At 45.9% G+C, this 25,366-nt stretch overlaps 1 protein-coding gene across 1 annotated transcript; it reads left to right on the top strand.

Annotated features, from left to right (window-relative positions):
* Positions 1 to 2,322: 2,322 nt before the first annotated feature.
* Positions 2,323 to 19,380, top strand: LOC124021703 (coiled-coil domain-containing protein 97-like; the record flags this gene model as incomplete). The annotated part of the gene is made up of 6 exons (XM_046336816.1): positions 2,323 to 2,509; positions 4,168 to 4,461; positions 7,878 to 7,898; positions 8,006 to 8,026; positions 8,417 to 8,540; positions 18,640 to 19,380. Coding segments are annotated over 6 exons (789 nt in total), but the record flags the coding sequence as incomplete, so codon positions are not given.
* Between the last annotated feature and the right edge of the window lie 5,986 nt (positions 19,381 to 25,366).

Below are 25,366 nucleotides of genomic sequence, written 5' to 3' on the forward strand. Positions count from 1 at the left end.
AGTTGGGTCTCTGAAGATGAGACCCTGGTCTCAGTTGGGTCTCTGAAGATGAGACCCTGGTCTCAGTTGGTTCTCTGAAGATGAGACCCTGGTCTCAATTGGGTCTCTGAAGATGAGACCCTGGTCTCAGTTGGGTCTCTGAAGATGAGACCCTGGTCTCAATTGGGTCTCTGAAGATGAGACCCTGGTCTCAGTTGGGTCTCTGAAGATGAGACCCTGGTCTCAGTTGGGTCTCTGAAGATGAGACCCTGGTCTCAGTTGGGTCTCTGAAGATGAGACCCTGGTCTCAGTTGGGTCTCTGAAGATGAGACCCTGGTCTCAGTTGGTCTCTGAAGATGAGACCCTGGTCTCAGTTGGGTCTCTGAAGATGAGACCCTGGTCTCAATTGGGTCTCTGAAGATGAGACCCTGGTCTCAGTTGGGTCTCTGAAGATGAGACCCTGGTCTCAATGGGTCTCTGAAGATGAGACCCTGGTCTCAGTTGGGTCTCTGAAGATGAGACCCTGGTCTCAGTTGGTCTCTGAAGATGAGACCCTGTCTCAGGGGTCTCTGAAGATGAGACCCTGGTCTCAGTTCTCTGAAGATGAGACCTGGTCTCAGTTGGGTCTCTGAAGATGAGACCCTGGTCTCAGTTGGGTCTCTGAAGATGAGACCCTGGTCTCAGTTGGGTCTCTGAAGATGAGACCCTGGTCTCAGTTGGGTCTCTGAAGATGAGACCCTGGTCTCAGTTGGGTCTCTGAAGATGAGACCCTGGTCTCAGTTGGGTCTCTGAAGATGAGACCCTGGTCTCAGTTGGGTCTCTGAAGATGAGACCCTGGTCTCAGTTGGGTCTCTGAAGATGAGACCCTGGTCTCAGTTGGGCCTCTGAAGATGAGACCCTGGTCTCAGTTGGGCCTCTGAAGATGAGACCCTGGTCTCAGTTGGGTCTCTGAAGATGAGACCCTGGTCTCAGTTGGGTCTCTGAAGATGAGACCCTGGTCTCAGTTGGGTCTCTGAAGATGAGACCCTGGTCTCAGTTGGGTCTCTGAAGATGAGACCCTGGTCTCAGTTGTCTCTGAAGATGAGACCCTGGTCTCAGTTGGGTCTCTGAAGATGAGACCCTGGTCTCAGTTGGGTCTCTGAAGATGAGACCCTGGTCTCAGTTGGGTCTCTGAAGATGAGACCCTGGTCTCAGTTGGGTCTCTGAAGATGAGACCCTGGTCTCAGTTGGGTCTCTGAAGATGAGACCCTGGTCTCAAGATGAGACCCTGGGTTCTGAAGATGAGACCCTGGTCTCAGTTGGGTCTCTGAAGATGAGACCCTGGTCTCAGTTGGGTCTCTGAAGATGAGACCCTCTCAGTTGGGTCTCTGAAGATGAGACCCTGGTCTCAGTTGGGTCTCTGAAGATGAGACCCTGGTCTCAGTTGGGTCTCTGAAGATGAGACCCTGGTCTCAGTTGGTCTCTGAAGATCTCAATTGGTTCTCTGAAGATGAGACTGGTCTCAAAGATGAGACCCTGGTCTCAGTTGGGTCTCTGAAGATGAGACCCTGGTCTCAGTTGGAAGTCTCTGAAGATGAGACCCTGGTCTCAGTTGGGTCTCTGAAGATGAGACCCTGGTCTCAGTTGGGTCTCTGAAGATGAGACCCTGGTCTCAGTTGGGTCTCTGAAGATGAGACCCTGGTCTCAATTGGGTCTCTGAAGATGAGACCCTGGTCTCAGTTGAAGATGAGACCCTGGTCTCTGAAGATGAGACCCTGGTCTCAGTTGGGTCTCTGAAGATGAGACCCTGGTCTCAGTTGGGTCTCTGAAGATGAGACCCTGGTCTCAGTTGGGTCTCTGAAGATGAGACCCTTGTCTCAGTTGGGTCTCTGAAGATGAGACCCTGGTCTCAGTGGGTCTCTGAAGATGAGACCCTGGTCTCAGTTGGGTCTCTGAAGATGAGACCCTGGTCTCAGTTGGGTCTCTGAAGATGAGACCCTGGTCTCAGTTGGGTCTCTGAAGATGAGACCCTGGTCTCAGTTGGGTCTCTGAAGATGAGACCCTGGTCTCAGTTGGGTCTCTGAAGATGAGACCCTGGTCTCAGTTGGGTCTCTGAAGATGAGACCCTGGTCTCAGTTGGGCTCCGCTGATTAAATTAAAGCTTAGATCCATATTTTTAGACACATTCTTTACACTTATTGTTTTTGAGACACAAATGCTTTGCCATCTCATTCACTTACTGTATTCACACAGTATTTCTGTATCTGAAACTGGCCTGAGTACAACTTGGTATTAAATAGAAACTGACATAAGACCAACCCCTGCTCCCCCATCACCTCTGACCTCTAACCCTCTGTCTCATCACCTCTGACCTCTAACCCTCTCCCACAGGCCCACCTGAAGCCACAGCACCTGTCAGTATTCTGCCATCTGACTTCTGACCCCCGGGCGCAGTACTACTGTCGGGAGGTGAGGCGGAGAGCAGCAGGACGGACCAACAGGACCCGGGTACGCAACCAACGCTACGCTGCCCTCAGGGAGCTGCAGAGGGGTGAGCCTAGCAAGCAATCACAGACCCTGGTACTCAGTCTTCAGCACCAATCACAGACCCTGGTACTCAGTCTTCAGCACCAATCACAGACCCTGGTACTCAGTCTTCAGCACCAATCACAGACCCTGGTACTCAGTCTTCAGCACCAATCACAGACCCTGGTACTCAGGCTTCAGCACCAATCACAGACCCTGGTACTCAGGCTTCAGCAGACCCTGGTACTCAGGCTTCAGCACCAATCACAGACCCTGGTACTCAGTCTTCAGCACCAATCACAGACCCTGGTACTCAGTCTTCAGCACCAATCACAGACCCTGGTACTCAGGCTTCAGCACCAATCACAGACCCTGGTACTCAGGCTTCAGCACCAATCACAGACCCTGGTACTCAGTCTTCAGCACCAATCACAGACCCTGGTACTCAGTCTTCAGCACCAATCACAGACCCTGGTACTCAGTCTTCAGCACCAATCACAGACCCTGGTACTCAGGCTTCAGCACCAATCACAGACCCTGGTACTCAGGCTTCAGCACCAATCACAGACCCTGGTACTCAATTCTCATACTTGAGTAAAAGTCTAAAAGTGTTTGGTTTTAAATAGACTTATGTATCAAAAGTAAAAGTATAAATAATTTCAAATTCCTTATGAAGCAAACCAGACGGCACCAGGGGCCAACACTCAGACATCATTTACAAACCAGACGGCACCAGGGGCCAACACTCAGACATCATTTACAAACCAGATGTCACCAGGGGCCAACACTCAGACATCATTTACAAACCAGACGGCACCAGGGGCCAACACTCAGACATAATTTACAAACCAGACGGCACCAGGGGCCAACACTCAGACATCATTTACAAACCAGATGGCACCAGGGGCCAACACTCAGACATCATTTACAAACCAGATGGCACCAGGGGATGTTCTCTGTTTAGTGAGTCCTCCAGATCAGAGGCAGTAGGGATGACCAGGGATGTTCTCTGTTTAGTGAGTCCTCCAGATCAGAGGCAGTAGGGATGACCAGGGATGTTCTCTGTTTAGTGAGTCCTCCAGATCAGAGGCAGTAGGGATGACCAGGGATGTTCTCTGTTTAGTGAGTCCTCCAGATCAGAGGCAGTAGGGATGACCAGGGATGTTCTCTGTTTAGTGAGTCCTCCAGATCAGAGGCAGTAGGGATGACCAGGGATGTTCTCTGTTTAGTGAGTCCTCCAGATCAGAGGCAGTAGGGATGACCAGAGATGTTCTCTGTTTAGTGAGTCCTCCAGATCAGAGGCAGTAGGGATGACCAGGGATGTTCTCTGTTTAGTGAGTCCTCCAGATCAGAGGCAGTAGATCACCAGGGATGTCCCCCCCCCCCCCCCCCCCCCCAGAGGGTCAGTACTTCAACATGTCTCTAACCCCCTGAGGGCCAGTACTTCAAAATGTCTCTAACCCCCCCAGAGGGCCAGTACTTCAACATGTCTCTAACCCCCCCAGAGGGCCAGTACTTCAACATGTCTCTAACCCTCCCAGAGGGTCAGTACTTCAACATGTCTCTAACCCCCCAGAGGGCCAGTACTTCTACATGTCTCTAACCCCCCAGAGGGCCAGTACTTCAACATGTCTCTAACCCCCCCAGAGGGTCAGTACTTCAACATGTCTCTTACCCCCCCAGAGGGCCAGTACTTCAGTGAGGACCAGATGAGAAGCCGGGAGCCCCTACTGTATGAGCAATACATCGGCCAATACCTGACAGAGGAGGAGCTGCTACATCGCTCCCTCGAGGCCATGCAGGGAGGAGCAGGGGAGGAGCGGGGGCCGGGGGGAGCAGAAGGGGGGCTGGCCCACCTCCTCCTCACCTCCTACCAGGAGAGACTGATCCAGAGCCGGCTGCAGGAGGAGCAGGACAGGGAGGAGAACGCACTGGAGGAGGAGGAGGGGAGGAGGGTAAGACACAGCATCACCAGACGTGTGTTCAACAAGGGAAATAGTTTGCCAACAGTTGAGAAGGTAGTCTGTACGATGTGGCTGTGTAGTTAGAATAGCAACGTTATGTAACATGGCCATGTAGTTAGAATAGCAACGTAATGTAATGTGGCCATGTAGTTAGAATAGCAGTGTAATGTGATCATGTAGTTAGAATAGCAACGTAATGTAATGTAGCCATGTAGTTAGAATAGCAACGTAATGTAATGTGGCCATGTAGTTAGAATAGCAACGTAATGTAATGTGTCCATGTAGTTAGAATAGCAACGTAATGTAATGTGGCCATGTAGTTAGAATAGCAACGTAATGTAACATGGCCATGTAGTTAGAATAGCAACGTAATGTAGCCATGTAGTTAGAATAGCAATGTAATGTGATCATGTAGTTAGAATAGCAACGTAATGTGGCCATGTAGTTAGAATAGCAACGTAATGTAATGTGGCCATGTAGTTAGAATAGTAATGTAATGTGATCATGTAGTTAGAATAGCAACGTAATGTAATGTGGCCATGTAGTTAGAATAGCAACGTAATGTAATGTGGCCATGTAGTTAGAATAGCAACGTAATGTAGCCATGTAGTTAGAATAGTAACGTAATGTAATGTGGCCATGTAGTTAGAATAGCAACGTAATGTAGCCATGTAGTTAGAATAGCAATGTAATGTGATCATGTAGTTAGAATAGCAACGTAATGTAATGTGGCCATGTAGTTAGAATAGCAGTGTAATGTGGCCATGTAGTTAGAATAGCAACGTAATGTAATGTGGCCATGTAGTTAGAATAGCAACGTAATGTGGCCATGTAGTTAGAATAGCAACGTAATGTAATGTGGCCATGTAGTTAGAATAGCAACGTTATGTGGCCATGTAGTTAGAATAGCAACGTTATGTAACATGGCCATGTAGTTAGAATAGCAACGTAATGTAATGTGGCCATGTAGTTAGAATAGCAGTGTAATGTGATCATGTAGTTAGAATAGCAACGTAATGTAATGTAGCCATGTAGTTAGAATAGCAACGTAATGTAATGTAGCCATGTAGTTAGAATAGCAACGTAATGTAATGTGGCCATGTAGTTAGAATAGCAACGTAATGTAATGTGGTCATGTAGTTAGAATAGCAACGTAATGTGGTCATGTAGTTAGAATAGCAACGTAATGTAATGTGGCCATGTAGTTAGAATAGCAACGTAATGTAATGTGGCCATGTAGTTAGAATAGCAACGTAATGTAATGTGGCCATGTAGTTAGAATAGCAACGTAATGTGGTCATGTAGTTAGAATAGCAACATAATGTAATGTGGCCATGTAGTTAGAATAGCAACGTAATGTAATGTGGCCATGTAGTTAGAATAGCAACGTAATGTAATGTGGCCATGTAGTTAGAATAGCAACGTAATGTAATGTGGCCATGTAGTTAGAATAGCAGTGTAATGTGGCCATGTAGTTAGAATAGCAACGTAATGTAATGTGGCCATGTAGTTAGAATAGTAATGTAATGTGGCCATGTAGTTAGAATAGCAATGTAATGTGGTCATGTAGTTAGAATAGCAACATAATGTAATGTGGCCATGTAGTTAGAATAGCAACGTAATGTAATGTGGCCATGTAGTTAGAATAGCAACGTAATGTAATGTGGCCATGTAGTTAGAATAGCAACGTAATGTAATGTGGCCATGTAGTTAGAATAGCAGTGTAATGTGGCCATGTAGTTAGAATAGCAACGTAATGTAATGTGGCCATGTAGTTAGAATAGCAACGTAATGTAATGTGGCCATGTAGTTAGAATAGCAACGTAATGTAATGTGGCCATGTAGTTAGAATAGCAACGTAATGTAATGTAGCCATGTAGTTAGAATAGCAACGTAATGTAATGTGGCCATGTAGTTAGAATAGCAACGTAATGTAATGTGGTCATGTAGTTAGAATAGCAATGTAATGTGGCCATGTAGTTAGAATAGCAGTGTAATGTGATCATGTAGTTAGAATAGCAGTGTAATGTGATCATGTAGTTAGAATAGCAGTGTAATGTGGCCATGTAGTTAGAATAGCAACGTAATGTAATGTGGCCATGTAGTTAGAATAGCAATGTAACATGGCCATGTAGTTAGAATAGCAGTGTAATGTAATGTGGCCATGTAGTTAGAATAGCAACGTAATGTAATGTGGCCATGTAGTTAGAATAGCAACGTAATGTAACATGGCCATGTAGTTAGAATAGCAACGTAATGTAATGTGGTCATGTAGTTAGAATAGCAACGTAATGTAACATGGCCATGTAGTTAGAATAGCAACGTAATGTAATGTAGCCATGTAGTTAGAATAGCAACGTAATGTGATCATGTAGTTAGAATAGCAACGTAATGTGATCATGTAGTTAGAATAGCAACGTAATGTGATCATGTAGTTAGAATAGCAACGTAATGTGATCATGTAGTTAGAATAGCAACGTAATGTGATCATGTAGTTAGAATAGCAACGTAATGTGATCATGTAGTTAGAATAGCAACGTAATGTGATCATGTAGTTAGAATAGCAGTGTAATGTGATCATGTAGTTAGAATAGCAACGTAATGTAATGTGGCCATGTAGTTAGAATAGCAACGTAATGTAATGTGGCCATGTAGTTAGAATAGCAACGTAATGTGATCATGTAGTTAGAATAGCAACGTAATGTAATGTGGCCATGTAGTTAGAATAGCAACGTTATGTAATGTGATCATGTAGTTAGAATAGCAACGTAATGTGGCCATGTAGTTAGAATAGCAACGTAATGTAATGTGGTCATGTAGTTAGAATAGCAACGTAATGTAATGTGGCCATGTAGTTAGAATAGCAACATAATGTAATGTGGCCATGTAGTTAGAATAGCAACGTAATGTAATGTGGCCATGTAGTTAGAATAGCAACGTAATGTAATGTGGCCATGTAGTTAGAATAGCAACGTAATGTGGTCATGTAGTTAGAATAGCAACGTAATGTGGCCATGTAGTTAGAATAGCAACGTAATGTAATGTGGCCATGTAGTTAGAATAGCAACGTAATGTAATGTGGCCATGTAGTTAGAATAGTAATGTAATGTGGCCATGTAGTTAGAATAGTAACGTAATGTAATGTGGCCATGTAGTTAGAATAGCAATGTAATGTGGTCATGTAGTTAGAATAGCAACGTAATGTAATGTGGCCATGTAGTTAGAATAGCAACGTAATGTAATGTAGCCATGTAGTTAGAATAGCAACGTAATGTGGCCATGTAGTTAGAATAGCAGTGTAATGTGATCATGTAGTTAGAATAGTAATGTAATGTGGCCATGTAGTTAGAATCGTAACGTCTCATGGTACTGTGTTGTCCTCTTCAGATCACGTCTCTGTGTCTCATGGTACTGTGTTGTCCTCTTCAGATCACGTCTCTGTGTCTCATGGTACTGTGTTGTCCTCTTCAGATCATGTCTCTCTGTGTCTCATGGTACTGTGTTGTCCTCTTCAGATCACGTCTCTGTGTCTCATGGTACTGTGTTGTCCTCTTCAGATCACGTCTCTGTGTCTCATGGTACTGTGTTGTCCTCTTCAGATCACGTCTCTCTGTGTCTCATGGTACTGTGTTGTCCTCTTCAGATCACGTCTCTCTGTGTCTCATGGTACTGTGTTGTCCTCTTAAGATCACGTCTCTCTGTGTCTCATGGTACTGTGTTGTCCTCTTCAGATCACGTCTCTGTGTGTCTCATGGTACTGTGTTGTCCTCTTCAGATCACGTCTCTGTGTGTCTCATGGTACTGTGTGTGTCTCACGGTACTGTGTGTGTGTGTGTCTCACGGTACTGTGTGTGTGTGTCTCACGGTACTGTGTGTGTGTGTGTCTCACGGTACTGTGTGTGTGTGTGTCTCACGGTACTGTGTGTGTGTGTGTGTGTCTCACGGTACTGTGTGTGTGGTGCCTCCAGGTGGAGGGTTGGGGGCAGAGGGCTATGAGCCAACACCCCAGGAGAAAGCTCTGCTCAGGGACGAGTTCATCACTCAGATGTACCAACGCTTCCTGGACGGACACGACAAAGACTTTAACTACAGGTTAGTAGATGGCTGGCCAGCTGGGGAGACTAACCGGGCTGGCCAACTGGGGAGACTAACCGGGCTGGCCAACTGGGGAGACTAACCGGGCTGACTAACTGGGGAGACTAACCGGGCTGACTAATTGGGGGGATTAACCGGGCTGAACAACTGGGGAGACTAACCGGGCTGGCCAACTGGGGAGACTAACCGGGCTGGCCAACTGGGGAGACTAACCGGGCTGGCCAACTGGGGAGACTAACCGGGCTGGCCAACTGGGGAGACTAACCGGGCTGGCCAACTGGGGAGACTAACCGGGCTGAACAACTGGGGAGACTAACCGGGCTGAACAACTGGGGAGACTAACCGGGCTGGCCAACTGGGGAGACTAACCGGGCTGGCCAACTGGGGAGACTAACCGGGCTGGCCAACTGGGGAGACTAACCGGGCTGACTAACCGGGGAGACTAACCGGGCTGGCCAACCGGGGAGACTAACCGGGCTGGCCAACTGGGGAGACTAACCGGGCTGGCCAACTGGGGAGACTAACCGGGCTGGCCAACTGGGGAGACTAACCGGGCTGGCCAACTGGGGAGACTAACCGGGCTGGCCAACTGGGGAGACTAACCGGGCTGGCCAACTGGGGAGACTAACCGGGCTGGCCTACTGGGGAGACTAACCGGGCTGGCCAACTGGGGAGACTAACCGGGCTGGCCAACTGGGGAGACTAACCGGGCTGGCCAACTGGGGAGACTAACCGGGCTGACTAACTGGGGAGACTAACCGGGCTTGACTAACTGGGGAGACTAACCGGGCCAACTGGGGAGACTAACCGGGCTGAACAACTGGGGAGACTAACCGGGCTGACTAACTGGGGAGACTAACCGGGCTGACTAACTGTGGAGACTAACCGGGCTGGCCAACTGGGGAGACTAACCGGGCTGAACAACTGTGGAGACTAACCGGGCTGACTAACTAAGTGGACAGACTGAACTACTGTACTAGCTGTGTGTTGTAGTGGACAGACTGAACTACTGTACTAGCTGTGTATTGTAGTGGACAGACTGAACTACTGTACTAGCTGTGTGTTGTAGTGGACAGACTGAACTACTGTACTAGCTGTGTGTGTTGTAGTGGACAAACTGAACTACTGTACTAGCTGTGTGTGTTGTAGTGGACAGACTGAACTACTGTACTAGCTGTGTGTGTTGTAGTGGACAGACTGAACTACTGTACTAGCTGTGTGTGTTGTAGTGTAGTGGACAGACTGAACTACTGTACTAGCTGTGTGTGTTGTAGTGTAGTGGACAGACTGAACTACTGTACTAGCTGTGTGTGTTGTAGTGGACAGACTGAACTACTGTACTAGCTGTGTGTTGTAGTGGACAGACTGAACTACTGTACTAGCTGTGTGTTGTAGTGAAGTGGACAGACTGAACTACTATACTAGCTGTGTGTGTTGTAGTGAACAGACTGAACTACTGTACTAGCTGTGTGTTGTAGTGGACAGACTGAACTGCTGTACTAGCTGTGTGTTGTAGTGAAGTGGACAGACTGAACTACTATACTAGCTGTGTGTGTTGTAGTGAACAGACTGAACTACTGTACTAGCTGTGTGTGTTGTAGTGGACAGACTGAACTACTGTACTAGCTGTGTGTTGTAGTGGAGAGACTGAACTACTGTACTAGCTGTGTGTTGTAGTGGACAGACTGAACTACTGTACTAGCTGTGTGTGTTGTAGTGGACAGACTGAACTACTGTACTAGCTGTGTGTTGTAGTGTAGTGGACAGACTGAACTACTGTACTAGCTGTGTGTGTTGTAGTGTAGTGGACAGACTGAACTACTGTACTAGCTGTGTGTTGTAGTGGACAGACTGAACTACTGTACTAGCTGTGTGTGTTGTAGTGTAGTGGACAGACTAAACTACTGTACTAGCTTTGTAGTGTAGTGGACAGACTGAACTACTGTACTAGCTGTGTGTTGTAGTGTAGTGGACAGACTGAACTACTGTACTAGCTGTGTGTTGTAGTGTAGTGGACAGACTGAACTACTGTACTAGCTGTGTGTTGTAGTGGACAGACTGAACTACTGTACTAGCTGTGTGTTGTAGTGGACAGACTGAACTACTGTACTAGCTGTGTGTGTTGTAGTGTAGTGGACAGACTAAACTACTGTACTAGCTGTGTGTTGTAGTGGACAGACTGAACTACTGTACTAGCTGTGTGTGTTGTAGTGTAGTGGACAGACTGAACTACTGTACTAGCTGTGTGTTGTAGTGGACAGACTGAACTACTGTACTAGCTGTGTGTGTTGTAGTGTAGTGGACAGACTGAACTACTGTACTAGCTGTGTGTTGTAGTGGACAGACTGAACTACTGTACTAGCTGTGTGTGTTGTAGTGGACAGACTGAACTACTGTACTAGCTGTGTGTTGTAGTGGACAGACTGAACTACTGTACTAGCTGTGTGTTGTAGTGAAGTGGACAGACTGAACTACTATACTAGCTGTGTGTGTTGTAGTGAACAGACTGAACTACTGTACTAGCTGTGTGTGTTGTAGTGGACAGACTGAACTACTGTACTAGCTGTGTGTTGTAGTGGACAGACTGAACTACTGTACTAGCTGTGTGTGTTGTAGTGTAGTGGACAGACTAAACTACTGTACTAGCTTTGTATTGTAGTGGACAGACTGAACTACTGTACTAGCTGTGTGTTGTAGTGTAGTGGACAGACTGAACTACTGTACTAGCTGTGTGTTGTAGTGTAGTGGACAGACTGAACTACTGTACTAGCTGTGTGTTGTAGTGGACAGACTGAACTACTTTACTAGCTGTGTGTTGTAGTGGACAGACTAAACTACTGTACTAGCTGTGTGTTGTAGTGTAGTGGACAGACTGAACTACTGTACTAGCTGTGTGTTGTAGTGTAGTGGACAGACTGAACTACTGTACTAGCTGTGTGTTGTAGTGGACAGACTGAACTACTGTACTAGCTGTGTATGTTGTAGTGTAGTGGACAGACTAAACTACTGTACTAGCTGTGTGTTGTAGTGGACAGACTGAACTACTGTACTAGCTGTGTGTGTTGTAGTGTAGTGGACAGACTGAACTACTGTACTAGCTGTGTGTGTTGTAGTGTAGTGCACAGACTGAACTACTGTACTAGCTGTGTGTTGTAGTGGACAGACTGAACTACTGTACTAGCTGTGTGTGTTGTAGTGTAGTGGACAGACTGAACTACTGTACTAGCTGTGTGTTGTAGTGGACAGACTGAACTACTGTACTAGCTGTGTGTGTTGTAGTGTAGTGGACAGACTGAACTACTGTACTAGCTGTGTGTTGTAGTGGACAGACTGAACTACTGTACTAGCTGTGTGTGTTGTAGTGTAGTGGACAGACTGAACTACTGTACTAGCTTTGTATTGTAGTGGTGTACAGACTGAACTACTGTACTAGCTGTGTGTTGTAGTGTAGTGGACAGACTGAACTACTGTACTAGCTGTGTGTTGTAGTGTAGTGGACAGACTGAACTACTGTACTAGCTGTGTGTTGTAGTGGACAGACTGAACTACTGTACTAGCTGTGTGTTGTAGTGGACAGACTAAACTACTGTACTAGCTGTGTGTTGTAGTGTAGTGGACAGACTGAACTACTGTACTAGCTGTGTGTTGTAGTGTAGTGGACAGACTGAACTACTGTACTAGCTGTGTGTTGTAGTGGACAGACTGAACTACTGTACTAGCTGTTTGTGTTGTAGTGGACAGACTGAACTACTGTACTAGCTGTGTGTGTTGTAGTGGACAGACTGAACTACTGTACTAGCTGTGTGTGTTGTAGTGAAGTGGACAGACTGAACTACTGTACTAGCTGTGTGTGTTGTAGTGGACAGACTGAACTACTGTACTAGATGTGTGTGTTGTAGTGGACAGACTGAACTACTGTACTAGCTGTGTGTGTTGTAGTGGACAGACTGAACTACTGTACTAGCTGTGTGTGTTGTAGTGGACAGACTGAACTACTGTACTAGCTGTGTGTGTTGTAGTGTAGTGGACAGACTGAACTACTGTACTAGCTGTGTGTGTTGTAGTGTAGTGGACAGACTGAACTACTGTACTAGCTGTGTGTGTTGTAGTGGACAGACTGAACTACTGTACTAGCTGTGTGTTGTAGTGAAGTGGACAGACTGAACTACTATACTAGCTGTGTGTGTTGTAGTGAACAGACTGAACTACTGTACTAGCTGTGTGTGTTGTAGTGGACAGACTGAACTACTGTACTAGCTGTGTGTGTTGTAGTGGACAGACTGAACTACTATACTAGCTGTGTGTGTTGTAGTGGACAGACTGAACTACTGTACTAGCTGTGTGTGTTGTAGTGGACAGACTGAACTACTGTACTAGCTGTGTGTTGTAGTGGAGAGACTGAACTACTGTACTAGCTGTGTGTTGTAGTGGACAGACTGAACTACTGTACTAGCTGTGTGTGTTGTAGTGTAGTGGACAGACTGAACTACTGTACTAGCTGTGTGTTGTAGTGGACAGACTGAACTACTGTACTAGCTGTGTGTGTTGTAGTGTAGTGGACAGACTAAACTACTGTACTAGCTTTGTATTGTAGTGGACAGACTGAACTACTGTACTAGCTGTGTGTTGTAGTGTAGTGGACAGACTGAACTACTGTACTAGCTGTGTGTTGTAGTGGACAGACTGAACTACTGTACTAGCTGTGTGTTGTAGTGTAGTGGACAGACTGAACTACTGTACTAGCTGTGTGTTGTAGTGTAGTGGACAGACTGAACTACTGTACTAGCTGTGTGTTGTAGTGGACAGACTGAACTACTGTACTAGCTGTGTGTTGTAGTGGACAGACTGAACTACTGTACTAGCTGTGTGTTGTAGTGGACAGACTAAACTACTGTACTAGCTGTGTGTTGTAGTGTAGTGGACAGACTGAACTACTGTACTAGCTGTGTGTTGTAGTGTAGTGGACAGACTGAACTACTGTACTAGCTGTGTGTTGTAGTGGACAGACTGAACTACTGTACTAGCTGTGTGTGTTGTAGTGTAGTGGACAGACTAAACTACTGTACTAGCTGTGTGTTGTAGTGGACAGACTGAACTACTGTACTAGCTGTGTGTGTTGTAGTGGACAGACTGAACTACTGTACTAGCTGTGTGTGTTGTAGTGTAGTGGACAGACTGAACTACTGTACTAGCTGTGTGTTGTAGTGGACAGACTGAACTACTGTACTAGCTGTGTGTGTTGTAGTGTAGTGGACAGACTGAACTACTGTACTAGCTGTGTGTTGTAGTGGACAGACTGAACTACTGTACTAGCTGTGTGTGTTGTAGTGTAGTGGACAGACTGAACTAATGTACTAGCTGTTTGTGTTGTAGTGTAGTGGACAGACTGAACTACTGTACTAGCTGTTTGTGTTGTAGTGGACAGACTGAACTACTGTACTAGCTGTGTGTGTTGTAGTGGACAGACTGAACTACTGTACTAGCTGTGTGTGTTGTAGTGATGTGGACAGACTGAACTACTGTACTAGCTGTGTGTGTTGTAGTGAAGTGGACAGACTGAACTACTGTACTAGCTGTGTGTTGTAGTGGACAGACTGAACTACTGTACTAGCTGTGTGTGTTGTAGTGTAGTGGACAGACTGAACTACTGTACTAGCTGTGTGTGTTGTAGTGAACAGACTGAACTACTGTACTAGCTGTTTGTGTTGTAGTGAAGTGGACAGACTGAACTACTGTACTAGCTGTGTGTGTTGTAGTGGACAGACTGAACTACTGTACTAGCTGTGTGTGTTGTAGTGTAGTGGACAGACTGAACTAATGTACTAGCTGTTTGTGTTGTAGTGAAGTGAACAGACTGAACTAATGTACTAGCTGTGTGTGTTGTAGTGGACAGACTGAACTACTGTACTAGCTGTGTGTGTTGTAGTGGACAGACTGAACTACTGTACTAGCTGTGTGTTGTAGTGAAGTGGACAGACTGAACTACTATACTAGCTGTGTGTGTTGTAGTGAACAGACTGAACTACTGTACTAGCTGTGTGTGTTGTAGTGGACAGACTGAACTACTGTACTAGCTGTGTGTTGTAGTGGAGAGACTGAACTACTGTACTAGCTGTGTGTTGTAGTGGACAGACTGAACTACTGTACTAGCTGTGTGTGTTGTAGTGTAGTGGACAGACTAAACTACTGTACTAGCTTTGTATTGTAGTGGACAGACTGAACTACTGTACTAGCTGTGTGTTGTAGTGTAGTGGACAGACTGAACTACTGTACTAGCTGTGTGTTGTAGTGGACAGACTGAACTACTGTACTAGCTGTGTGTTGTAGTGTAGTGGACAGACTGAACTACTGTACTAGCTGTGTGTTGTAGTGTAGTGGACAGACTGAACTACTGTACTAGCTGTGTGTTGTAGTGTAGTGGACAGACTGAACTACTGTACTAGCTGTGTGTTGTAGTGGACAGACTGAACTACTGTACTAGCTGTGTGTTGTAGTGGACAGACTAAACTACTGTACTAGCTGTGTGTTGTAGTGTAGTGGACAGACTGAACTACTGTACTAGCTGTGTGTTGTAGTGTAGTGGACAGACTGAACTACTGTACTAGCTGTGTGTTGTAGTGGACAGACTGAACTACTGTACTAGCTGTGTGTGTTGTAGTGTAGTGGACAGACTAAACTACTGTACTAGCTGTGTGTTGTAGTGGACAGACTGAACTACTGTACTAGCTGTGTGTGTTGTAGTGGACAGACTGAACTACTGTACTAGCTGTGTGTGTTGTAGTGTAGTGGACAGACTGAACTACTGTACTAGCTGTGTGTTGTAGTGTAGTGGACAGACTGAACTACTGTACTAGCTGTGTGTTGTAGTGGACAGACTGAACTACTGTACTAGCTGTGTGTGTTGTAGTGTAGTGGACAGACTAAACTACTGTACTAGCTGTGTGTTGTAGTGGACAGACTGAACTACTGTACTAGCTGTGTGTGTTGTAGTGGACAGACTGAACTACTGTACTAGCTGTGTGTGTTGTAGTGTAGTGGACAGACTGAACTACTGTACTAGCTGTGTGTTGTAGTGGACAGACTGAACTACTGTACTAGCTGTGTGTGTTGTAGTGTAGTGGACAGACTGAACTACTGTACTAGCTGTGTGTTGTAGTGGACAGACTGAACTACTGTACTAGCTGTGTGTGTTGTAGTGTAGTGGACAGACTGAACTAATGTACTAGCTGTTTGTGTTGTAGTGTAGTGGACAGACTGAACTACTGTACTAGCTGTTTGTGTTGTAGTGGACAGACTGAACTACTGTACTAGCTGTGTGTGTTGTAGTGGACAGACTGAACTACTGTACTAGCTGTGTGTGTTGTAGTGATGTGGACAGACTGAACTACTGTACTAGCTGTGTGTGTTGTAGTGAAGTGGACAGACTGAACTACTGTACTAGCTGTGTGTTGTAGTGGACAGACTGAACTACTGTACTAGCTGTGTGTGTTGTAGTGTAGTGGACAGACTGAACTACTGTACTAGCTGTGTGTGTTGTAGTGAACAGACTGAACTACTGTACTAGCTGTTTGTGTTGTAGTGAAGTGGACAGACTGAACTACTGTACTAGCTGTGTGTGTTGTAGTGGACAGACTGAACTACTGTACTAGCTGTGTGTGTTGTAGTGTAGTGGACAGACTGAACTAATGTACTAGCTGTTTGTGTTGTAGTGAAGTGAACAGACTGAACTAATGTACTAGCTGTGTGTGTTGTAGTGGACAGACTGAACTACTGTACTAGCTGTGTGTGTTGTAGTGGACAGACTGAACTACTGTACTAGCTGTGTGTTGTAGTGAAGTGGACAGACTGAACTACTATACTAGCTGTGTGTGTTGTAGTGAACAGACTGAACTACTGTACTAGCTGTGTGTGTTGTAGTGGACAGACTGAACTACTGTACTAGCTGTGTGTTGTAGTGGAGAGACTGAACTACTGTACTAGCTGTGTGTTGTAGTGGACAGACTGAACTACTGTACTAGCTGTGTGTGTTGTAGTGTAGTGGACAGACTAAACTACTGTACTAGCTTTGTATTGTAGTGGACAGACTGAACTACTGTACTAGCTGTGTGTTGTAGTGTAGTGGACAGACTGAACTACTGTACTAGCTGTGTGTTGTAGTGGACAGACTGAACTACTGTACTAGCTGTGTGTTGTAGTGTAGTGGACAGACTGAACTACTGTACTAGCTGTGTGTTGTAGTGTAGTGGACAGACTGAACTACTGTACTAGCTGTGTGTTGTAGTGTAGTGGACAGACTGAACTACTGTACTAGCTGTGTGTTGTAGTGGACAGACTGAACTACTGTACTAGCTGTGTGTTGTAGTGGACAGACTAAACTACTGTACTAGCTGTGTGTTGTAGTGTAGTGGACAGACTGAACTACTGTACTAGCTGTGTGTTGTAGTGTAGTGGACAGACTGAACTACTGTACTAGCTGTGTGTTGTAGTGGACAGACTGAACTACTGTACTAGCTGTGTGTGTTGTAGTGTAGTGGACAGACTAAACTACTGTACTAGCTGTGTGTTGTAGTGGACAGACTGAACTACTGTACTAGCTGTGTGTGTTGTAGTGGACAGACTGAACTACTGTACTAGCTGTGTGTGTTGTAGTGTAGTGGACAGACTGAACTACTGTACTAGCTGTGTGTTGTAGTGGACAGACTGAACTACTGTACTAGCTGTGTGTGTTGTAGTGTAGTGGACAGACTGAACTACTGTACTAGCTGTGTGTTGTAGTGGACAGACTGAACTACTGTACTAGCTGTGTGTGTTGTAGTGTAGTGGACAGACTGAACTAATGTACTAGCTGTTTGTGTTGTAGTGTAGTGGACAGACTGAACTACTGTACTAGCTGTTTGTGTTGTAGTGGACAGACTGAACTACTGTACTAGCTGTGTGTGTTGTAGTGGACAGACTGAACTACTGTACTAGCTGTGTGTGTTGTAGTGATGTGGACAGACTGAACTACTGTACTAGCTGTGTGTGTTGTAGTGAAGTGGACAGACTGAACTACTGTACTAGCTGTGTGTTGTAGTGGACAGACTGAACTACTGTACTAGCTGTGTGTGTTGTAGTGTAGTGGACAGACTGAACTACTGTACTAGCTGTGTGTGTTGTAGTGAACAGACTGAACTACTGTACTAGCTGTTTGTGTTGTAGTGAAGTGGACAGACTGAACTACTGTACTAGCTGTGTGTGTTGTAGTGGACAGACTGAACTACTGTACTAGCTGTGTGTGTTGTAGTGTAGTGGACAGACTGAACTAATGTACTAGCTGTTTGTGTTGTAGTGAAGTGAACAGACTGAACTAATGTACTAGCTGTTTGTGTTGTAGTGAAGTGGACAGACTGAACTACTGTACTAGCTGTGTGTGTTGTAGTGGACAGACTGAACTACTGTACTAGCTGTGTGTGTTGTAGTGGACAGACTGAACTACTGTACTAGCTGTGTGTGTTGTAGTGTAGTGGACAGACTGAACTACTGTACTAGCTGTGTGTTGTAGTGTAGTGGACAGACTGAACTACTGTACTAGCTGTGTGTGTTGTAGTGGACAGACTGAACTACTGTACTAGCTGTGTGTGTTGTAGTGTAGTGGACAGACTGAACTACTGTACTAGCTGTGTGTTGTAGTGGACAGACTGAACTACTGTACTAGCTGTGTGTTGTAGTGTAGTGGACAGACTGAACTAATGTACTAGCTGTTTGTGTTGTAGTGAAGTGAACAGACTGAACTAATGTACTAGCTGTGTGTGTTGTAGTGTAGTGGACAGACTGAACTAATGTACTAGCTGTTTGTGTTGTAGTGAAGTGAACAGACTGAACTAATGTACTAGCTGTGTGTGTTGTAGTGGACAGACTGAACTACTGTACTAGCTGTGTGTGTTGTAGTGTAGTGGACAGACTGAACTACTGTACTAGCTGTGTGTTGTAGTGAAGTGGACAGACTGAACTACTGTACTAGCTGTGTGTTGTAGTGGACAGACTGAACTACTGTACTAGCTGTGTGTGTTGTAGTGTAGTGGACAGACTGAACTACTGTACTAGCTGTGTGTTGTAGTGAAGTGGACGGGAACCCCGACTACGACAACCTGGACATCGTCAACAGAGATGCAGAGGAGAAGTACTTCGATGAGGATGAAGAGGAGGAGGAGGAGGAGGAGGAGGAGGAAGAGGAGGACATGACTATAGATGTGTCCTGACAGCAGCTGCCATCGGACTGTAAATAGTCTGTAATAACTATACTATGTAATGTTTCTACTCTGTTTATTCTCCTGAAGAGGAGGAGGAGGACATGACTATAGATGTGTCCTGATAGCAGCTGTCATTGGACTGTAAATAGTCTGTAATAACTATACTATGTAATGTTTCTACTCTGTTTATTCTCCTGAAGAGGAGGAGGAGGACATGACTATAGATGTGTCCTGATAGCAGCTGTCATTGGACTGTAAATAGTCTGTAATAACTATACTATGTAATGTTTCTACTCTGTTTATTCTCCTGAAGAGGAGGAGGAGGAGGAGGAAGAGGAGGACATGACTATAGATGTGTCCTGATAGCAGCTGTCATCGGACTGTAAATAGTCTGTAATAACTATACTATGTAATGTTTCTACTCTGTTTATTCTCCTGAAGAGGAGGAGGAAGAGGAGGACATGACTATAGATGTGTCCTGATAGCAGCTGTCATTGGACTGTAAATAGTCTGTAATAACTATACTATGTAATGTTTCTACTCTGTTTATTCTCCTCACATTCATTTAATATTCAGTTGTTTAGCAATAAATCATGTGTGTTTACGTACGTTGTTAGTCAGTTGAATTATTTCTTACTAGTTCCTGATTGGACGGGACTCCACACCCTGCTGACAACACTGGCCACTGAAGTTGTCCTGAATGAGTCAGAGAGCTGATTGTAACTGAGTCAGAGAGCTGATTGTAACTGAGTCAGAGAGCTGATTGTAACTGAGTCAGAGAGCTGATTGTAACTGAGTCAGAGAGCTGATTGTAACTGAGTCAGAGAGCTGATTGTAACTGAGTCAGAGAGCTGATTGTAACTGAGTCAGTATTTCTCAATGAGTCAGAGAGCTGATTGTAACTGAGTCAGTATTTCTCAATGAGTCAGAGAGCTGATTGTAACTGAGTCAGAGAGCTGATTGTAACTGAGTCAGAGCTGATTGTAACTGAGTCAGAGAGCTGATTGTAACTGAGTCAGAGAGCTGATTGTAACTGAGTCAGAGAGCTGATTGTAACTGAGTCAGAGAGCTGATTGTAACTGAGTCAGAGAGCTGATTGTAACTGAGTCAGTATTTCTGAATGAGTCAGAGAGCTGATTGTAACTGAGTCAGTATTTCTGAATGAGTCAGAGAGCTGATTGTAACTGAGTCAGAGAGCTGATTGTAGTATTTCAAAGGACTGAAAACAGGTGGATTTTGGGTTCCAGGTGTGAAATCAGTTATTTTTATTTCAGAGGGATTTTTCCCGTTCCATTTCCATTAATGGGGGAGAACACAGTCAGGGATTGAATTTCAACTAGCTAATGAATCCTGTAAATTAAGAGTGCTCATGATTGTCCCAACCATGTAATACCGCTCTTATGGTTCACTAGACCAGTCTTATATTTAAGCAATAAGGCACGAGGTGGTGTGATATATGGCCAATATACCACGACTAAGGGTTGTCCTTAGGCACGACGCATCGCAGAGTGCCTGGACACAGAGCCTTAGCCGAGGTATATTGGCCATATATCACACCACCTCGTGCCTTATTACTTTTATAAACTGGTTATCAAATCAAATGTATTTATACAGCCCTTCTTACATCAGCTGATATCTCAGCCTAAAACCCCAAACAGCAAGCAATGCAGATGTAGAAGCACGGTGGCTAGGAAAAACTCCCTAGAAAGGCCAAAACCTAGGAAGAAACCTAGAGAGGAACCAGGCTATGTGGGGTGGCCAGTCCTCTTCTGGCTGTGCCGGGTGGAGATTATAACAGAACATGGCCAAGATGTTCAAATGTTCATAAATGACCAGCATGGTCGAATAATAATAAGGCAGAACAGTTGAAACTGGAGCAGCAGCACGGCCAGGTGGACTGGGGACAACAAGGAGTCATCATGCCAGGTAGTCCTGAGGCATGGTCCTAGGGCTCAGGTCCTCCGAGAGAGAGAAAGAAAGAATTAGAGAGAACATACGTCAATTCACACAGGTCACCGAATAGGACAGGAGAAGTACTCCAGATATAACAAACTGACCCTAGCCCCCCGACACATAAACTACTGCAGCATAAATACTGGAGGCTGAGACAGGAGGGGTCAGGAGACACTGTGGCCCCATCCGAGGACACCCCCGGACAGGGCCAAACAGGAAGGATATAACCCCACCCACTTTACCTTTATTTTACCAGGTAGGCTAGTTGGAGATTTTTGGTTCCAACCGCTTTGTCTTTGTGAGACGTAGAGAAGGTGAACGGATGATCTCTGCATGTGTGGTTCCCACAGCCCCCACAGCACTAGAGGGATATCTTCAACCACCAACTTATCATCCTGAGACAAGGCCGAGTATAGCCCACAAAGATCTCCGCCACGGCACAACCCAAGGGGGGACGCCAACCCAGACAGGAAGATAACATCAGTGACTCAACCCACTCAAGTGACGCACCCCTCCCAGGGACGGCATGGAAAAGCACCAGTGAGCCAGTGACTCAGCCCCTGTAATAGGGCTAGAGAAAGAGAATCCCAGTGGAGAGAGGGGAACTGGCCAGGCAGAGACAGCAAGGGCGGTTCGTTGCTCCAGAGCCTTTCCGTTCACCTTCACACTCCTGGGCCAGACTACACTCAATCATATGACCCACTGAAGAGATGAGTCTTCAGTAAGGACTTAAAGGTTGAGACCGAGTTTATCAACGTAATTAGAGCAGTAAAAATAAATGTTTTGTCACACCTGTGGTATATCACGGCTTTCAGCATCCAGGAGCCAAACTACCCGGTTTATAAGGGGCAGATTCGATGAGGCTGAGGTAAAGACCCATCACGCCATCAGGTGAAAGCAGGCAGGGAGAAGCACCCTTCTCAAATCAAACAGTAATCTGTGCTGCTCTGTCATGTTGTCAACGAGGCAGCATGGTGCATTGTCCAGAAACATCTCTTTTCCATTAAATTAATGTTAGAATCTTTTATTTTTCATTGGGAAAAAGGCAAAGTCTCATATCTCCCTCTAACTTTAAGCATCAGCTGCCAGAGCAGCTTACCGATCATTGCACCTGTACACATCCCATCTGTAAAATGCCCATCTGTACATAGCCCATCTGTAAATAGCCCATCTGTACATAGCCCATCTGTACATAGCCCATCTGTAAACAGCCCATCTGTACATAGCCCATCTGTACATAGCCCATCTGTAAATAGCCCATCTGTAAATAGCCCATCTGTACATAGCCCATCTGTACACAGCCCATCTGTAAATAGCCCATCTGTAAATATCCCATCTGTAAACAGCCCATCTGTAAATAGCCCACCTGTACATAGCCCATCTGTAAATAGCCCATCTGTAAATAGCCCACCTGTACATAGCCCATCTGTACATAGCCCACCTGTACATAGCCCACCTGTACATAGCCCATCTGTAAACAGCCCATCTGTACATAGCCCATCTGTACATAGCCCATCTGTACATAGCCCATCTGTAAATAGCCCATCTGTAAATAGCCCATCCAACTACCTCATCCCCATATTGTTATTTATTTTATCACCAGCTGCTGTCTGTTATATAACGTATTGTTTTATCTTTAGTTGAATCTGTAAGTTCCTTAATGTGTTTGGACCCCAGGAAGTGTAGCTGCTGCCTTGGCAGGAACTAATAGGGATCCATAATAAACCCCAGGAAGAGTAGCTGCTGCCTTGGCAGGAACTCATGGGGATCCATAATAAACCCCAGGAAGAGTAGCTGCTGCCTTGGCAGGAACTAATGGGGATCCATAATAAACCCCAGGAAGAGTAGCTGCTGCCTTGGCAGGAACTAATAAGGATCCATAATAAACCCCAGGAAGAGTAGCTGCTGCCTTGGCAGGAACTAATGGGGATCCATAATAAACCCCAGGAAGAGTAGCTGCTGCCTTGGAAGGAACTAATAAGGATCCATAATAAACCCCAGGAAGAGTAGCTGCTGCCTTGGCAGGAACTCATGGGGATCCATAATAAACCCCAGGAAGAGTAGCTGCTGCCTTGGCAGGAACTAATGGGGATCCATAATAAACCCCAGGAAGAGTAGCTGCTGCTTTGGCAGGAACTAATAAGGATCCATAATAAACCCCAGAAAGAGTAGCTGCTGCCTTGGCAGGAACTAATGGGGATCCATAATAAACCCCAGGAAGAGTAGCTGCTGCCTTGGAAGGAACTAATAAGGATCCATAATAAACCCCAGGAAGAGTAGCTGCTGCCTTGGCAGGAACTAATAAGGATCCATAATAAACCCCAGGAAGAGTAGCTGCTGCCTTGACAGGAACTAATGGGGATCCATAATAAACCCCAGGAAGAGTAGTTGCTGACTTGGCAGGAACTAATGGGGATCCATAATAAACCCCAGGAAGAGTAGCTGCTGCCTTGGCAGGAACTAATAAGGATCCATAATAAACCCCAGGAAGAGTAGCTGCTGCCTTGGCAGGAACTAATGGGGATCCATAATAAACCCCAGGAAGAGTAGTTGCTGACTTGGCAGGAACTAATGGGGATCCATAATAAACCCCAGGAAGAGTAGCTGCTGCCTTGGCAGGAACTAATGGGGATCCATAATAAACCCCAGGAAGAGTAGCTGCTGCCTTGGCAGGAACTAATGGGGATCCATAATAAACCCCAGGAAGAGTAGCTGCTGCCTTGGCAGGAACTAATGGGGATCCTTTAGTATAAGGCCAATATAACACGGCTACGCTCGCGTAATGTGGAATGGCTGGATACAGCCCTTAGCCGTGGTATAAGGCCAATATAACACGGCTACGCGTAATGTGAAATGCCTGGATACAGCCCTTAGCCGTGGTATAAGGCCAATATAACACGGCTACGCGTAATGTGGAATGGCTGGATACAGCCCTTAGCCGTGGTATAAGGCCAATATAACACGGCTACGCGTAATGTGAAATGCCTGGATACAGCCCTTAGCCGTGGTATAAGGCCAATATAACACGGCTACGCGTAATGTGGAATGGCTGGATACAGCCCTTAGCCGTGGTATAAGGCCAATATAACACGGCTACGCGTAATGTGAAATGCCTGGATACAGCCCTTAGCCGTGGTATAAGGCCAATATAACACGGCTACGCGTAATGTGAAATGCCTGGATACAGCCCTTAGCCGTGGTATAAGGCCAATATAACACGGCTACGCGTAATGTGGAATGCCTGGATACAGCCCTTAGCCGTGGTATAAGGCCAATATAACACGGCTACGCGTAATGTGGAATGCCTGGATACAGCCCTTAGCCGTGGTGTAAGGCCAATATAACACGGCTACGCGTAATGTGGAATGCCTGGATACAGCCCTTAGCCGTGGTGTAAGGCCAATATAACACGGCTACGCGTAATGTGGAATGCCTGGATACAGCCCTTAGCCGTGGTATAAGGCCAATATAACACGGCTACGCGTAATGTGGAATGCCTGGATACAGCCCTTAGCCGTGGTATAAGGCCAATATAACACGGCTACGCGTAATGTGGAATGCCTGGATACAGCCCTTAGCCGTGGTATAAGGCCAATATAACACGGCTACGCGTAATGTGGAATGCCTGGATACAGCCCTTAGCCGTGGTATAAGGCCAATATAACACGGCTACGCGTAATGTGGAATGCCTGGATACAGCCCTTAGCCGTGGTATAAGGCCAATATAACACGGCTACGCGTAATGTGGAATGCCTGGATACAGCCCTTAGCCGTGGTATTAGGCCAATATAACACGGCTACGCGTAATGTGGAATGCCTGGATACAGCCCTTAGCCGTGGTATAAGGCCAATATAACACGGCTACGCGTAATGTGGAATGCCTGGATACAGCCCTTAGCCGTGGTATAAGGCCAATATAACACGGCTACGCGTAATGTAGAATGCCTGGATACAGCCCTTAGCCGTGGTATAAGGCCAATATAACACGGCTACGCGTAATGTGGAATGCCTGGATACAGCCCTTAGCCGTGGTATATTGGCCATATTTCACAATCCCCGGTGGTGCCTTATTGGTTTTATAAACTGGTGGATGAGTCGATATTCACGCTTATAAACTGGTTTACAACGTATGCTTTGAACTTTGGGGCAGCAGGAACCCTCAAAGGGAAGCCCAGCGCGACTCTAACACAAAAGCATGTGGATGAGTCGATATTCACGCTTATAAACGTCTGTAGACTAGACAGACCAGCCTGATCTCTCAGACTAGACAGACCAGCCTGGTCTCTCAGACTAGACAGACCAGCCTGGTCTCTCAGACTAGACAGACCTGCCTGGTCTCTCAGACTAGACAGACCAGCCTGGTCTCTCAGACTAGACAGACCTGCCTGGTCTCTCAGACTAGACAGACCAGCCTGGTCTCTCAGACTAGACAGACCAGCCTGGTCTCTCAGACTAGACAGACCAGCCTGGTCTCTCAGACTAGACAGACCAGCCTGGTCTCTCAGACTAGACAGACCAGCCTGGTCTCTCAGACTAGACAGACCAGCCTGGTCTCTCAGACTAGACAGACCTGCCTGGTCTCTCAGACTAGACAGACCTGCCTGGTCTCTCAGACTAGACAGACCAGCCTGGTCTCTCAGA

Source organism: Oncorhynchus gorbuscha, unplaced genomic scaffold, assembly GCF_021184085.1.
Source record: "Oncorhynchus gorbuscha isolate QuinsamMale2020 ecotype Even-year unplaced genomic scaffold, OgorEven_v1.0 Un_scaffold_1174, whole genome shotgun sequence".
NCBI classification, from domain to species: Eukaryota; Metazoa; Chordata; class Actinopteri; order Salmoniformes; family Salmonidae; genus Oncorhynchus; species Oncorhynchus gorbuscha.